The following is a 15,387-nucleotide window of genomic DNA, read 5'->3' as shown; positions in this document are numbered from 1 at the left end:
GCGGGTGCGTCCCGCCTCCCCACCAGCCGCAGCGGGCACGGGGAGCCGGCGCTGCCCGCCTGCCTTCCCCGCGCCTCGACTGGTCGCGGTCCCGCCGTGCCGACCCCTCACGCGGGCGCTTGTAGCCGCGGGTGGGAGCGGGGGTCCCTCACAGCCTCCTCCATCTTAGTAGCCACCGCCATCTTGGGCCCGGCGCACGGGCGGCCCAGCGGGACGAGGGGTGCCCGGCAGGACCCACCCGGCGGGGACGGAGGTAGCGGGCAGGACCCACTCGGTGTCTGGCAGCCCCCGCGGTGACGGGAACACAGCCAGCTCCCGGGGGTCTTCGGCTCATATCTCCCCCCGCCCTTGGGCTCAGGGCCCGCTCCCACAGCAATAGGCTGTCCCCTCATCCCCGGCCTGTTCCGGGAACACCCGAGCAGCCCTTGGTACATTTCGGAACTCCTCGTGTGTCCGCCGGGAGCACCCGAGCGGTGCTCGGCACACTTCGGAATTTTACGTGCGCCCGCCGGGGACACCCGAGAGCGGCCACCGCCGCCGATGGGATTCGGGCATCTCCGGACAGGCCCTAGAGCACTTCGGTTTTGTCCGGAATGCGGCCCAGCTGTTCCGGCGGCGGCCGATAAACAGCCATTGGCCGCGCCGCGCGGGGCTGGGGTGGAAGCGTGGGCGGGCAACGTCACTTCCGGAGAGTGACGGAGCGGCGGGTCAGAGGCGGCGGCAAAATGGCGGCGCCTGAGGAACGGGAGCTGACAGCGGAACAGACCGAGAAGCTGCTGCAGTTCCAGGTGCCACGTCCCCGGGGGCCCGTGCCGGCCGGCGGGAGCGGGGGTGGCGGTGCATGGACACGAAACGGGCTGAGCTAGGCCCGCCCCGCCGGCGCTGGGGGGTCCGGGGCTCACAGAGCTGGGTAGGCCCACCTGGAGCGGGGTGTCGGGCTGGGCCTGAGGGGACGGTGAGAGGAGCGACACCTGTGGTCCCAGTCCTGGCCGGGGTGAGTGAGACTTCCGTGCCCCTAGCTCTTCGTCGGGGCGAGGTTCTGTCATCGCTAACTGGGGAGGCGAGAGGTGGCTGCTGAGTAAATTCTGTGCAGGAAAAATTCCTTGGTAAGTCCCGGCCATTTTTATTAGGCTGAAAAATTTCCTTGTCGCAGCTGGAGAGACTTTCCTGGCACCGAGGGAGAGTGGGTTTCTGTGGAATATGGTTCCTGCCCCTCGCGATTGGCTAACGCCTCTGGAGACTGTAATGATTTAATCTGTGTCTGCTACACAACACAGGCAGGGTCGCTTAACCTTTGGTTTGCGAGGCCTGGGGCTGTATAGCAGATGAATGATCATAAATACAATCTGAAGATGTGGTTTATTGGGGAGAAAATAGTGCTGGGTAGCTGAAATACTTGGGGTTTCTCAGTGATGAGTAATTAAATGTGCTGAGCAATGAAAATTACATTCAGGTGTCTTGAGTTTGTTTCTGAGCTGTAGGACATCATGTGGCGTCCCTTGGATTGCAGTTCTTTTACAAATACAGTAATTACTTTTAAGAGTGTTTTGTCTGCTTTTGTTGCTTTACATTATTTTTTAAAAAAACTATGCATTGGAAGTCTGGTGTGATGTAGCTGCAGATTTAAAGGGCCTGAAGGGACGCCAGAGGCATCTGGCCCTGCCTTCCCCCTTGAGACAGTGCAGGTGTTCATCATTCCACACATTGACTTCCCAAGCCTTTACCTGATTCACAGCCCCCTGACTTAATTAATGTGCTGAGATGTTTACCCATGACTGGACCTATGAGGAAACTTGCTCTACAGATGTCCTCTCTGCCCTCTTGGGCAGTCAAATTAAATACAGACAAAAGGCACAGAGCAGTGTTAACCGTTGCTGTCCCTGTGCTGCCTGATGAGTAGGTGACAATTTTGTGCATATAAACGTGCAAAAAATTCCATTATCTTGCTGTGAGATATCCTGGTTCTTGTTCATCTGCTTAGTCTGGACAGGTAGGACCAGCTGCTCTTGCCCCTGCTGCTATTTTCAAACCCTTGTGGGCAGCTGTGAAATAAAATAATCCTGTTTCCCAATGCTACCTGGTGTTGTAATGGACAGAGGGCTGCCAGGGAACCAGAAGGAGGGATTCATGCTTTAGTCCAGCTTCCTGTCAAGCCCTAGTTTGAGGCACAGGGAAACACCCTTCAGGCTGTAAAGGGGAGAAATATTTTCAGTTAGACCACTGCTATGCAGAGCCAGATGTGAAAGCTGTGGTTCAGAAGGCTTGGATACCAGCCAGAATCCTCACTCTGTCTTCTGGGGTGTGTTGGATCAGCTTTCTCCAGGGGTAATGACAGACCTCACTGGTGATTCCTTCTCCTCTGATATGTAACACCTGCTTGAGAAGGGCTCAGGTGTGAGTAAATCCTCAAAAGTAAATTAGTCCACCTGGAAGAGGTGTTTTTTTTCTTGGAGTCCAGTAGGAAGAATGAGGTGTTTGGAGAGATTTGCTAAGTCTCATTAAAATAATTTGTACGTTGCTACAAGTCAGCTTGGAAAGCCTTCAGAGATCCCTGCTGACTTTGCAGGGAACACTTCAGTGTTTTCAAGGATAACTTCACACTTTGTGATGTGCCATCATAAGTAGGCTGTAAGCATTCCATGGTGACAGAACATTGCAGTTCCACAGAAGGTTATATCCCACTGCAGTGTGAACAGACCAGGAGAGCAGACTAGAAAAGAAGGCAGGGTGACAAAGTGAGGTAAGGAATAGTAGAAGGCCCTCTGTTAAACAGAGAGGGCCAGAGGGAAGCATTGTGCAAGGATGAAGATGCTGTTTATCCTACTTCTGCTGGAAAGTGCATCTTTCCAGGCAAAGGTGAATGTGCTGTCCTGTCCTGGCCCAAGCTGTTTGGCACAGTTCTGTGATAGTGCCTGCTCTGCATTAATTCCACTGATGTTTGTGTGGTGGGTTCTGTAGTGCTTGTACAAACAGCTTTGCTGACAGAATGCTGAAAACAGCAGCTCCCTTTTTGTGGGCAGGGCTGGAACAGGGCAGCTATCTGTACCATGCTGGGGCAGGTTAGTAAAGGAAAAAATAACAGTAGAGAAAACTGGGATCAACTTGAAATGAAAGCAACAGATCCTCTTGCATGCTTTCAGCCTCCATTTACTGTTGGAGAGCTGGCTAATAATGTAAGGGAATAAAAGCATCTAAATTTTTCATCTGTCAAGACCTCTCTGTCCTGACATTTGGAGAGAGGAGTTTGATGTGGGCAGTTTAGGAAAGCTGTGAAGATATGATTCATTTGGGAGGTGGAAGAAACAGCAGAGCAGCTTTTGTAGGATCTGGTTATTGATCTGTGCCCATTACACTTGGGCTGATGTCTGATATTGTAATATGCTAATGCAAAGTAATGGAGTGTTATTTGCAAAAGAGTTGGCACTCATGATATCATCTCTGACTTCAGCTGGGGAAAACAGAATGCTCAAGGCTGGATATGGCTCTGATTTAGGGGAAGGAGGAAACATGAAACTCCAGGCAGCTTTCCCACTCAGTGTATCGATCGAAATCCTCAGAAAGGCATTTGCTGTAGTATGTAATGAGAAACTCTTGGTTAAGGCGTTTTTCCAGTTAGAACTCAGATGTTCTTTACCCTTGGAAAGTAATTCTCTGGAATTTGGCAGTGGGCTGGGAAGTAAGAGCAGTGCCAGTTAGTCCTGTGGATTTGCATCTCTTGTGCTGTGTTTCAACATCAGAGTGTATCTGCAGAGGCAACGGTTTCGTAAGTCCAGTTTACAACCTTTGTCCACTCAGGGGTATTCCTTCTGCTTTTGAAGCATGAAATTGTACTTTCCACTACTCCATTATTGAGAAGATTTTGAGCAGTCTCAAAGGTGAGAGGTACAAATTACCTCCAGCAAAAGCTTCATTATGCTTTACAGTAACACTCTTGCTTTGTGAAGTGCTTGAGAAAGCACTGTTGAACTTTTCTGGAATTTGTGGAATTTAATATTTTGTTTTTGAAATATTAGCCACTGTGTTGGGCTTGGATTTATGAGTATGTTTGAGAGTTCTGGTTTAATGGGACTAATTTTAACTACTTACTGTATCTGTAAGATACATGCTCTTAAAGGCAGCTAATAAGAGACCACAGTGAGCAGCAAGGTTTGAAGATACTGGTTATTCTCTTAGCCCTGATGGTACTAAGAATGTGCTCCTTTGCAGCTGAACAAAGTTCACCAGAGATATTGTGAGTGAGGCAGTGGAAATGATGTGGTGTTTCAAGTTTCTGATCTGTTTCCATGACTTGGTGAAGCAGGGGCTGTAGGAGCGTCATGAGGGTGATAATGACCAGTATCAGTGTTTGCCAGCCAGAGTTGTCTGGAGTGGCAGTTGAACTGTGGTCCTGCCATTCCTTACATCGGATGTGGGTCATTCTGAACCCTGGTGTGTCTCCCAGAGCATGGTGGAGCTGTGGTGTATCCAGTGGAGCACATCAAAGTAAGAGCCAGCAAGGTGTTGAGTTTTAAAAGCTGCCTTTGCCAGCCAGGTTTTTCCTGCAGTGTTTAATTGTGAAGCCTCATTGATCAGACAAGTGGCAGCACTGTGCTGCCTGGAGTGGCTTTGTCAATTCTGGTTTGAGTTGAGAGCAGCTGAATTAAGATGCTGAGGAAAGAAAAAAAGAAAAGAAAAAACAAAAAGAAATTCACGTTCCTGAAGAGCTTGAGTAGAAGACTCAGAGGTGACTAGAGCTGTCTGTCACTGTAGTGGTGGTCAGGGAGGGTGAAGCTGGCTGGTTCTGGTGTCTCTGTGGAACTTAGAAGGTCTTGCAAATACTGCAGTGATTCAGTGCTCATTAAATGCTTGTTCATAGCTCTGCTGCTTTCTGACCTGAAACTGCAGAAGAATTTTGCATGATTTAAAAAGGAGGGAGTGCTTGGTGATGTTCTTAGTGCTCATAGATAATCCAGGCATTTAGAGACAAAGGTGTAAATGAGTTTCTGAATTTTGTAAACTTTGTAAACACCAGCAGAATTTCCAGGGTGACATTTCCATTGAGGAATAGTGATCAGAAGACTTTCAGAGCTCTGGAATAAACACATTGTGACTCCACTGTAAAATCAATTAATTGAGTAGATTGCAGGTGCCTTTAATGGTGCCCTTCTGAAAAGACAGTGAAGTGCCTGCTGCATTGTAGGAATTCAGGTTTAAAAAATAAAGTCAGAATGCAAAATAAATTGAATAAAAAAATAAGTAAAAAATAAAGTTAGAATACAAACTCTAAATTTTATTCTGTGAAGCGCATCTTTAAAGGAAGATAGCCAAACTAAAACATTAAATGATGAAACTGAGGGATAATCAAAGGTATTCTAGCAGCAACAGCTGAGTTCACTGAGCTTTATTTCTTCTATGAAATCCAATTCTGCGGTGTTCCCTTGCAAGGCTTGTTGCAGACTTACTTTTTAATAAATATTTATACACCACTGAACAACAACTTGAAGTGCTTTTTCTCTGAGCTTCTGCAGTCACAGTGCTTTAAACAGTCTGATTGGTTGTGTGCAGCAGAATGAAACAATGATTTTAGCCCAGTAGATTGGAGAGAAGATGGAGATCTGGAGACTTCGTGAGAAAGAAGCCAAGAAATGCTCAAAAGTTTGAACTGAGCCCAGACACTGAATAGGGCATTTGTCCACAGTGTTTGTTGCTCGGGTGGAAATGGCATGTGGAATGTATGAATGGGGGCAGGGAGGGGAATAGATGCACCATCCTTCTCCAGTAAAAAAACAATTCAGTGCGTTCTTAAATGGTCAGCCTGTCAGGAGTGCATCAGGAGCTTTTCAAGGCAGCAAGGAAAACATCTGCTCAGACCTTAAAGCAAATGCAGTGGGGAGAGATGTTTCTGTGGCACAATGACAGGGATGTCCCTTCAGCAAACATTTGTCTCTGTTCAGGAGATACTGATGTGGCTTCCTGTAATAAGAGACGTAATTGTTTGATCTCCTGTGCAGAAATTCTGATTGGCACAGGGTAAAAATGCAGCCAGTGGCTTTGAGGTTTGGACTGTTTTCTGTTTTGGGCCCTGTGTTGGACTGTATCTGCTTTTCTTTACTACACTGTTTACTATACTTTTTTTACTTCCTCTGTGGTGCTGGGTACATCACCTTCAGTAATGCCTGGCTCATTTTGGTTTTAGTTTCTGTTTATGCTGGCAGTGAGTGGAATAACAGTCATCTTGAGTTTTCAGAAATGCTTTGTCTGTATTTTGAGTTCGAGGTGATGTTTGAGGGCACTGTCTTTTCAGAGTGAAGCCTGTGGGCAGTATTGTGTTAAACCCTTGACTGTGCTGAGTGCTGTTGTAGTGGCAGACCTTGAGCATACAGAGAGTTGGCTGGTGCTGGAAGAGTGCAAAGGCCTGTTTGAGGCCTCCTGTCTGTTTATGGATTTTGGTTGGCTCAGGTCACTCTGCTCTTAAACTCAGAGCAGGGCACTTAAAAATTGAGCGTTGTGATAATGTGTTGTGGTAACTCCCCTCATATGCTCATGGTGTTGTTAAGAGCAGTCAAAATGCAACACTTCCTGGCACTCATCTCCTTTTATTCTCCTTCTTTAGGACTTGACTGGCATAGAGTCCATGGACCAATGTCGCCACACACTGGAGCAGCACAACTGGAACATAGAGGTACCAGTGAAAATGAAATTTGTAGCAGTTTCCAAGTACCTGGATTAAATGCAGCCCTCTGGGTGGGGGGGTGGCCCCACCAGTAACATTAATCTGTCCACCCCTGGATTTACCCAAGTAGCTCTTTAGAGCTGTATCTCTACCCGTCTGGAGAGCTGGTTTCAGCCAAATACAACAGAGTCATTATGGCTGTGAACAATCCCTTGACTGGCACACAGTGTGGCCTCCTGTGGAGCCTGTGTGCTGGCTGCCATGGAGAAGGCTTTCCACATGGAAAAGAGCACTGGTGGTTGTTGTTTGTCAGGAATTGTGCTTATCCAATGCCCCAGGGCTATGGACAAGTAATACCCACTGTCACTGTCCGAAGTATAAAAACCATAAAATGCCTGAAACCTCCCTTTGCTCTTTCTTATGTCAAAGGCAGCTGTGCAGGACCGCCTGAACGAGCAAGAGGGTGTCCCAAGTGTCTTTAATCCTCCTCCACTGCGGCCGTTGCAGGTCAATACAGCTGACCACAGGATCTACAGCTACGTTGTCTCAAGGCCACAGCCAAGGGCAAGTTATCTTACAGTGGATTTTGTCCTGCTTCTTGGCTGACTCTCTATGAACACAGAATTTGCAAGCAGGGAAAGAAATTGTTTTCTTCGCATGCTGTTATCTCCTTTCTAAATATTTTATCTTACGAAAACAAAATGTAGAGCTATTTCTTCAGTTTCTGTTACTGCTGTGGAAATTTTCTCCATGGTGTGTTTCACAGTATGAAGACTTTTTTTTGTCTCTTTTTTGACTGTCTTCCTGTGGTGTAGTAAAGCCTTTTGATCAGTTGAATTTGAACAAAGGATTGTCCCCTTCATGTGGCAGGGAAAATGTTTTTCTTTTTAGAGCCCCCCTTAAATGTGTATTAACTAAAATAAAGTATCAATTACTTTCATTAATGTTTTACAAACAAATTTGCACAAGCACCTGTAAGACTTGGTGCTGTTAATCTCTTTGTATAGTTAAGAAAATTAATTCCTTATTTGTAATTGCAGGGCCTGTTAGGATGGGGTTACTACTTCATAATGCTTCCATTCCGATTTACTTATTACACATTACTTGATATATTTAGGTAAGTCCTTGTTTGTGCTGACTCACTTATTGACTGCATCAGGGAACACACTAGCTCAGATTTGGCTGGATCTCTGTCACTTAGATCTTTAAGCCTCATGACAGATTTTCCATTTGTTTGCTTAACTGGCATTATCTGTAGCCTTGTAAAGTTCATATGCTGTTTAGTAAGAAATAAATCTTATTGCAGAGAAAAGGAGCACCTTGCAGCCCTGTAAATGAAGTGTTTAATTGGAGCTCTAACTCCATGCAGCTTTACAGTCTGAGTGTCACACAAAGGGGTTGCAAAACAGTGTCCAACTGTTTGGTGTTCTTGGACAAACATCAGAATCGTGTCTCATTGGGCTGGGCTGCAGGTTAACCTGCCCTAAGTCCTGGGTGTTATTTGGCAAAACCCAAACTGTAAACACATCTGCTTTATTCCCTTTGGTGTCTATTGCCTCTTCTCCCTTTACTGCCCCAAAGCACTAATTCTCCTTGTCTCCTTTACAGCACTGATAGAGAGAAAAGGGAATTGTAAGGGTGGTAAATTGCCAGCAGTCCTGACATCTGTACTGGTTTGGCAGTTCTCCCTGTTGTATTCCTTTTTTAAATTAAAGATATTTCCAAAGTTCAATGTATCTTCTGTCCATTAGTAGAACTAAACCACGCTGATACCTGCCTTGAAGTGAGGCTTTTTCAGCTTCAGAGGAATGACAGTTTCATAGGACTCCTAATGTAATGTTCACTTTCTGCAAATTTTTGTACATTAGCATTGTTACTTCTGGATTAGCAGAAATGCAGTTTTCAAAGTTATCTGGACTAAATTGTGTGGCTTTTAACAGCCAATCTTTGACTAAATTCCTAAAACCTCCTGTTGTTGGTGTGGCTTATGCCTGATGCTTCAGAGGAAACTGAAACTATTTAATCACACAGAATTCAGATGCTTACTGATCCCTGCTATGAGGTGAATCTTCTCTTGTGGTTGGTTCTGTAGCAGTGGTATCAGTTTGGAGTGAGCATCAGTTTAGGTTCAGATTATAAACGTTCAAAGGTCTCAGCTGTGACTGTTTTCCTCTTTATGAATCCCTTCACTGTCTGTGGAAAAGAAAGCCTGTTCCTCAAGAAGTCAGTGAGCTGAATTTCCAGTGTTCTTTGCTTCTTTCCCAGGTTTGCTCTGCGTTTTATACGCCCTGATCCTCGTAGTCGAGTCACCGACCCAGTGGGAGACATTATTTCATTTATTCATATGTTTGAGGAAAAATATGGGAGGATACACCCTGTCTTCTACCAGGGAACTTACAGCCAGGTCAGTGTCACATGTTGGTGCCTAGATCCTGGGGAGTGGGGATTTTGCCACATGGTATCAGGGCCTACATGGCAAAATTGCTTTTCATCTACAAGCCTAGCATTTATTCCCAAACTCTCCTAACAGGGTAATGGAGAGCTAGTGAACAAGTGTATTGGGAAACCAGTGTCTGCCAGGCTTGATGATTTGCCAGGCCTGCAAAGTTGGAAAGCAGAGCTGCTCTGGCTGTTCCTCGACCGTCTGTGTGACTCTGTAGCCGACAGCTTTTCTTTGTAATCCTGCCTTTGTTTTTATAAACTGGTGTGCTGTGCCAGAGTCTGTCCTTCTGTTCACCAAATTGGGATTAACTGCCTGGGCTTGTATCACAATGCAACTTCACAACAGTGCAGGGCCTCAAAATTGAGAGGGAGCCCCTAAGAAATTATGGGCGGTGAGTGTTCCATATATCGAATCTGAGGGGGCTCTCTGTAGAAGAGGGATGTCCCCATGGACACTGCCTCTTCCACAGCTTCTCTCAGCCTGGCCAAGGGAAGGGTCTCCTGCAGAGCATCCCATCAGACAGTTGGGTCAGCACTGCTTCCTAAGTGCCTGTGGAACAAGTGTGGAGTGCCTGTGTGCTCCACACTGCACAGTGATGGAGCTCGCTGCCTCTGCAGCTCTTTGAGGCTCCTCTCCCATCCCTGGAATCCAAACTCAAGTAATCGTGGAATGGTTAGGCTACCAAAGCTCAGTGCCAGTAAAACAGGGAGCATATTGTGTTCTTATCCTGTGGTCTTGTTAAAAATGCTCTTGGGTGGGTGGAATCCACACACTGTAGATGTGGAAAGGGAGGGATTTTTTTCTTTGTTGCCTGGTTCTTGGGCCTGCAACATTATTTATTATGAGTCTTAATAGAATTTTCATTTGGTGTGATTTGAAGATTGTGTCTGTACAGGCTCAAGGGAAAGCTCAGCCTTAGCCACTGTGAGTCCAAGGGGTGAAGGAGGTTCTTCACTGGCAGCTGAGGTGTGAATCCATGGCATTGCCTACCCAGTTTCACTCTGAGTTCAGTGTTCCCCAAAGTCACATCCTGAGAAGATATGAGAGAACATCACTGTGGCCCTCTTAAATAAAGGCTTATTTAGAAGGTCTGACAGGTTCATCCTCCACTGCTGCTTCACTAAAATCACTCTAGTGGCAGAGTAATGGCCTGGGTCGCACAAGCCTTGTGGGTGCTGCATTCCCCTTGCCCAGACACCCTGTAACTTCACCTCCTCTGTTCTTATGCCAAGGCACTGAATGATGCCAAGCGGGAGCTGCGCTTCCTGTTGGTTTATCTTCATGGAGATGACCACCAAGACACAGATGAGTTCTGCCGGTAGGTAGGAGAATTTCCCAAATAATTGTCTTTGCATTTGAAATGCAGCTTCCTTCACATGGTCTCTTCTCATCCCCCAGCAATACACTGTGTGCACCTGAGGTCATCACCCTCATCAACACTAGAATGCTCTTCTGGGCTTGCTCAACCAATAAACCAGAGGGATACAGAGGTGAGTGTGTCCCTCCTGCGTTTTACCTGTCCCCTCCTGTCTCTGGAACAAGCCAGATGCTCTTTGACAAAGCTACGTATGTGAAACACTCTATTGTATTTTGTGCAAGTAGACAAGAGATTTCAGGATTGCATGGGGAAATACATATGTTGGTTTCCTGGGATATCTCAAAAGGTTTGGATGCCAGGGAAATACATTCTGATCTTCACCTCCACCTGTGAAAGTTCTGTGTGTTTCTGGGCAGTCATAGTTCTGTGCTCAGTGCTGTGGGTATTTGGGCTGCTTTCAGGGCCTTGTCAGTGGCACTTGGTGGGTGTGTGCTGGGCATAAACTGAGTGGAGAAACAACTATCCAACTAGATCTGTCCTTAACACTGGCTCCTGTGATGCCTGAGGCCAGGAAGAACTTGTTAGGTGCATTCTTTCCCTGAGACAGTCATCTTAATCCAGACCCAATCTCTGTGTCTCCTCAAAAGCCCACAGTGTTTGAGAGTTTTTGATATACCTGGCTAGACAGCAGTTTAAGGTTTTGCTTCAAGTGGAGCCTTTCCCCAAAGTTCTTTTCATGGCTTCTGTGCTGTTTCCACCATTTCTGTTTCATGGTCAGGAAAATGCTAAATTTGGGACACTCTTGGCGCCATAGTTCTGCTCCCAGTTATCAACAACTTGAGAGAATAGCTCTCTGAGGAGGCAGTCTTTGATTTATTCCTGTTTCATTGCTTTGGAGTTACAGCCTGGAAAGCAGAGCTGGAAGGGATCATGGCTTTCCATTTAATCCCTGAGCTGCTCTGATTTTGTTTGGGAGCTTCCATTGGTAACAATGGCCCCAAGTTGTATGATGTACCATGTGTGTTTTAAGGAGGAGATCAACAGCCATATATGAACAGTAACTTAAGCACATCATCTCTTCCGTTCCCTGCTTCAGACGGAGCCTGCCTCCAGCAAAACCAACCTGAATTTGTTCAGAAATGTTCAACATGGACATGCTGCCATCTCTCCCATGACAATTTCTTCCAGAGTCCAACCATCCCTAATCACCTGAGAAGTGTTTCCATGTGCTTGTCCTGTATTTCTCTTCCTGCAGTTTAAACCCATGGCTTTGTCCTATTTTGAATGGCTGTTCAGACCCATTTACTTCCTTCCTGCTTGAGTTAAAAGAGCCTTTTTTGGTTACTTGAAAGCTTGGTTTTTTTCCCATCAGTCTTTGTGCTCCCAAAGCCATTTCCTCCCTTTGCTAACTTACAGGATTTAATTTTCAAAATGGAGCCTGAGGCCTTTTCTGCCTAGGAAGAGAGAATGTCTGGGGAACGTGCTTTCCTTGGCCCTCAGTGATGGGAAACATTAGTGCCGTTGCCCTTGTGGGTGGGGTAGTGACATTTGTGCCTGTTGCAGTGTCCCAGGCTCTGCGGGAGAACACGTACCCGTTCCTGGCTGTGATCATGCTCAAGGACCGCAGGATGACGGTGGTTGGGCGGCTGGAAGGCCTCATCCAGGCTGATGATCTCATCAATCAGCTCATGTTCATCATGGATGCCAACCAGACATACCTGGTGTCCGAGCGCCTGGAAAGGTAGGGTGCAACCCGAGCTCCAGGAACACAAACCTTGTTGAGGGAGGCTCTGCTCTGTCCCCTTCCTCCCTCCAGACACCGTGTGTAGGCACATAGCTCAGCACCTCCCGTTCTGTAACACAGCCCATGGGCTCTCCTCTCACCAGGGGGATCATCAGTCCATAAATTCAGGCCACCTTATAGCCAGGGAGCCAGATGTGTTGCACACACAATGCCACCACTGAAAGGTGGATGTGAGTACTCTGTTCTCTGCAATTGGAGCACACCTTTGGCATGCTGGAGCTTTGCAGGGGCAGCTTGGACAATAGGCAGTAGAATCCAATTGGGAGCAAAAGCATTGCAGGCAGGAGAGTTGGTGTCCACTGCCAGCTGGTGAGTGCGTGCTGCTGCCTGGGCTGGCTGTGCTGAGCTCTGGCTGCTTTTCTGGTGGGGCCTCACAAGTTCCTGGTCACTCTTAGGGATGTACAGGTTACTTTCAAAACAAGATCCCACCATATGATTTTCTGTCAGTCCCTCCTCTGCCCCGTGCTATGTGTGGGGACACAGTAACACGTTCCAGTTTATGAAATGTGCAAGGAATTACCTGAAGGAGATAAAGCCAGGAAGAGTCTCAAATATGAGGCAGGAATCCTGGGCACTGTTCTTGTGCTGTCTGTCAGCTCTGTCAAACTGCAGGGGTTCAGAAGCCTTTTAAGTTCAGTTCCACCCACCCTCGGGAAGCAATTTCATTGTGAGGGACTGTGGGGACCTGGCTTGGCCTTTTGTGGGAGCTTGTGGTACCCCAGGGCATTACCTGCTGTGTGCTCCTATGAGTTGGAGGCTGCCCTGCATCCTTGGGTCTGCCTTCAGCCTGCCACCCCCTCACTTTAGGGCCTTTTAGCCCTGACCACTTCCACTCGTGTTTGCAGGGAAGAGAGGAACCAAACCCAAGTCCTGAGGCAGCAGCAGGACGAGGCTTATCTGGCATCCTTGCGTGCAGACCAGGAAAAGGAGCGCAAGAAGAAGGAGGAAAGGGAGAGGAAGAAGAAGAAGGAGGAGGAAGTGCAGCAGCAAAAACTGGCAGAGGAGAGGCGGCGGCAGGTGAGAGCAGAGGGATTGCAGGAGAGGCTGCAGTGTCCTGTGGGATGCCCGGCCTGCAGTCTTGCTTGGGGCTTGAGCATCCTTTGAGGCTCCTGGAGCAGCTGTGCTGCAGGGGACAGGCACAAAGGTAGTTCAGTGCACAACCATTGCTCCTGCTCCCTCCTTGCCTTGCAGACACTGCAGGAGGAGAAGGAGCGGAAGTCGGAGTGTCTCCCTCCAGAGCCGCATCCCGACGACCCCGAGAGCGTCAAGATCATTTTCAAGCTGCCTAACGATTCCAGAGTGGAGCGGCGATTCCACTTCACACAGTCATTGACGGTGAGCTTGGGGCAGAGCTGAGGGGCCTTCCAGAGCAGGGGGGTGAAGAGACTTGCAGGTGGCTCAGCAAAGCTTTATTTCCCTTGGACTTTGCCAAATGGTGACCTCTGCTGAGAGCCTTGGCAGGCAGAGCTGCTCCTTGGTAAGAGGGTATTGTGAGGCCTGGTTCCGCCAGCTTGGAAGAGGAGAGAAAATGGAAAAAGCTTTTTTTCCTCCTGAAAAGCTGGAAGGTGTCTCTGCCAATGACAGGGCAGGGTGGGACTAGATGATCTTTAAGGTTCCTTCCAACCCCTAACGTTTTATAATTCCACTGCTCCCTATGAAATAGAGGTGTAGGAAGAGCCAGAAACAGTGTCTAGTCTCCCCAGTGCTCTGTGCCAAGGAAATGGCTGTCTCAGGTCTACAGTGCAGTGATGGTGCAAATTTGGGAACCTTCCCCCACAAGATGCCAGGCATTCGTTCTGGCTGTGTCACTGCTCCCCCAGCTGGCAGTTATTTCTGTGCTTCGTTCCTAGGTGATCCACGACTTCCTGTTCTCCTTGAAAGAAAGCCCTGAGAAGTTCCAGATTGAGGCCAACTTCCCTCGCCGTGTCCTGCCCTGCCTCCCTACAGAGGAGTGGCCCAACCCCCCCACGCTGCAGGAGGCCGGACTCAGCCACACGGAAGTCCTCTTTGTGCAGGACCTCACGGACGATTGACACTTCTTTTTGGTTTTGTTTTTGTTTGTTTTGTTGTTTCGTTTTTGGTTTTTTTGTTTTGTTTTTTTTTTCCAGAAGACACAAAACGGAAAGAGAAATTCATATTATTATTATAATACAATATTTTTTTTAAAAGACTGCGTACAAACGAGGGATCAGAGACCACATGGCCTGTGCCAGCTGTGCTGCGTGTGTGCGCTGGTGAGAGGACGCGTGCACACGGCCATCCCCTGCACCGGGGGGGCACACAGGAGGGAGCTGGTGTTGCCCCTCTGCCCTCCCTGGGGAGGAACAGGAATGGCAGCTCTTGGTAATTATTGCTTTTATTGATGACAATAATAATAAAACCCCAGCAACCCAACATCTCATGAAGATTTGATACTCTGCTGCTCCCAAGAGACACAAGACCGAGCACCGGAATGTGCTGGGAGTGGGGTGGGGGGAAAGGGCTGGACAGACTTTCTTCAGCTTCCCTCTGTGTATAAATACTGTTCTTTTAATATTTCTCTTGCTTTGTAATGACCAAAGGAGATTGGGGTTGACTATAGTATTAACTTTTTGATAAAGAGCTGGTTCAATTCTTACCCATGTGGGGTCTTGCCCAGGGTTCTTAGCCTGCGTAGTGTAATAAACTCTGCCTCTAGCATGTCTGTGCTGATGCTTTCTGCCCATACCCCAGGGAAGGGGGGGTCAGCTGCTGTGGGACCTGTGACGCCCAAAAGTGTGGGTGCACTCAGCTTCTGCTCTCACACTGGTGCTTTTGTGCCAACGGAGTTGTTGCACGAGACAAGAGCAGGCTCAGCATTGGGGATGGCAGGGCTGGGGGTGCTGCTGTGCCACCTCCTGTGGCATCGGCTGTGGGCTCAGGCTGGGAGGGAGGGAGCTGATGAGGCTGGGTCAGCCCTCTTGGAGGAGGTGAAAAGGTGTGGGAGGTGGAAAAGGAGTGAGAGGTGAGTGTAAGGCTGGTTTCTGCCAGAGGCTTGGTCCGGGCTGTGGAGCTATGCTATCAGCTGCCCAAAGGCAGAGTGGTAGGAGCCTGTTCCTCCAGTGACCTGACCTAGAGCCAGGAATGGTTTGGGGGTGGAAGGAATCTCAAAGCACATCTCACTCCTACCCCCTGCCACGGGCAGGAACAAG

General features: G+C 48.0%; 1 protein-coding gene across 1 annotated transcript; it reads left to right on the top strand.

The window, feature by feature from the left end:
• Nucleotides 1–2: 2 nt before the first annotated feature.
• Nucleotides 3–14,896, top strand: FAF2 (Fas associated factor family member 2). Its single transcript, XM_014876014.2, has 11 exons — nucleotides 3–788; nucleotides 6,593–6,661; nucleotides 7,082–7,216; nucleotides 7,693–7,769; nucleotides 8,918–9,056; nucleotides 10,328–10,413; nucleotides 10,494–10,585; nucleotides 11,977–12,154; nucleotides 13,063–13,234; nucleotides 13,409–13,552; nucleotides 14,068–14,896. The coding sequence occupies exons 1-11, from the start codon at nucleotides 726–728 to the stop codon at nucleotides 14,248–14,250; spliced, it is 1,338 nt and encodes a 445-aa protein (XP_014731500.1). The 5' UTR covers nucleotides 3–725; the 3' UTR covers nucleotides 14,251–14,896.
• Nucleotides 14,897–15,387: the final 491 nt, after the last annotated feature.

The sequence above is a fragment of the Sturnus vulgaris genome, chromosome 15 (genome assembly GCF_052056855.1).
Source record: "Sturnus vulgaris isolate bStuVul1 chromosome 15, bStuVul1.hap1, whole genome shotgun sequence".
Classification (NCBI taxonomy): Eukaryota; Metazoa; Chordata; class Aves; order Passeriformes; family Sturnidae; genus Sturnus; species Sturnus vulgaris.
The sequence above is the reverse complement of the archived record's forward strand: the minus strand, read 5'-3'. Positions and strand labels throughout refer to the sequence as shown.

What these genes read in the sequence shown, in the direction of transcription:
- FAF2 (XM_014876014.2), top strand. Translation starts at nt 726, where the DNA reads ATGGCGGCGCCTGAGGAACGGGAGCTGACAGCGGAACAGACCGAGAAG. An exon ending in AGAAGCTGCTGCAGTTCCAG is followed by an intron (nt 789 to 6,592) that starts GTGCCACGTCCC and finishes CTCCTTCTTTAG; the next exon opens with GACTTGACTGGCATAGAGTC. An exon ending in TCTCAAGGCCACAGCCAAGG is followed by an intron (nt 7,217 to 7,692) that starts GCAAGTTATCTT and finishes TTGTAATTGCAG; the next exon opens with GGCCTGTTAGGATGGGGTTA.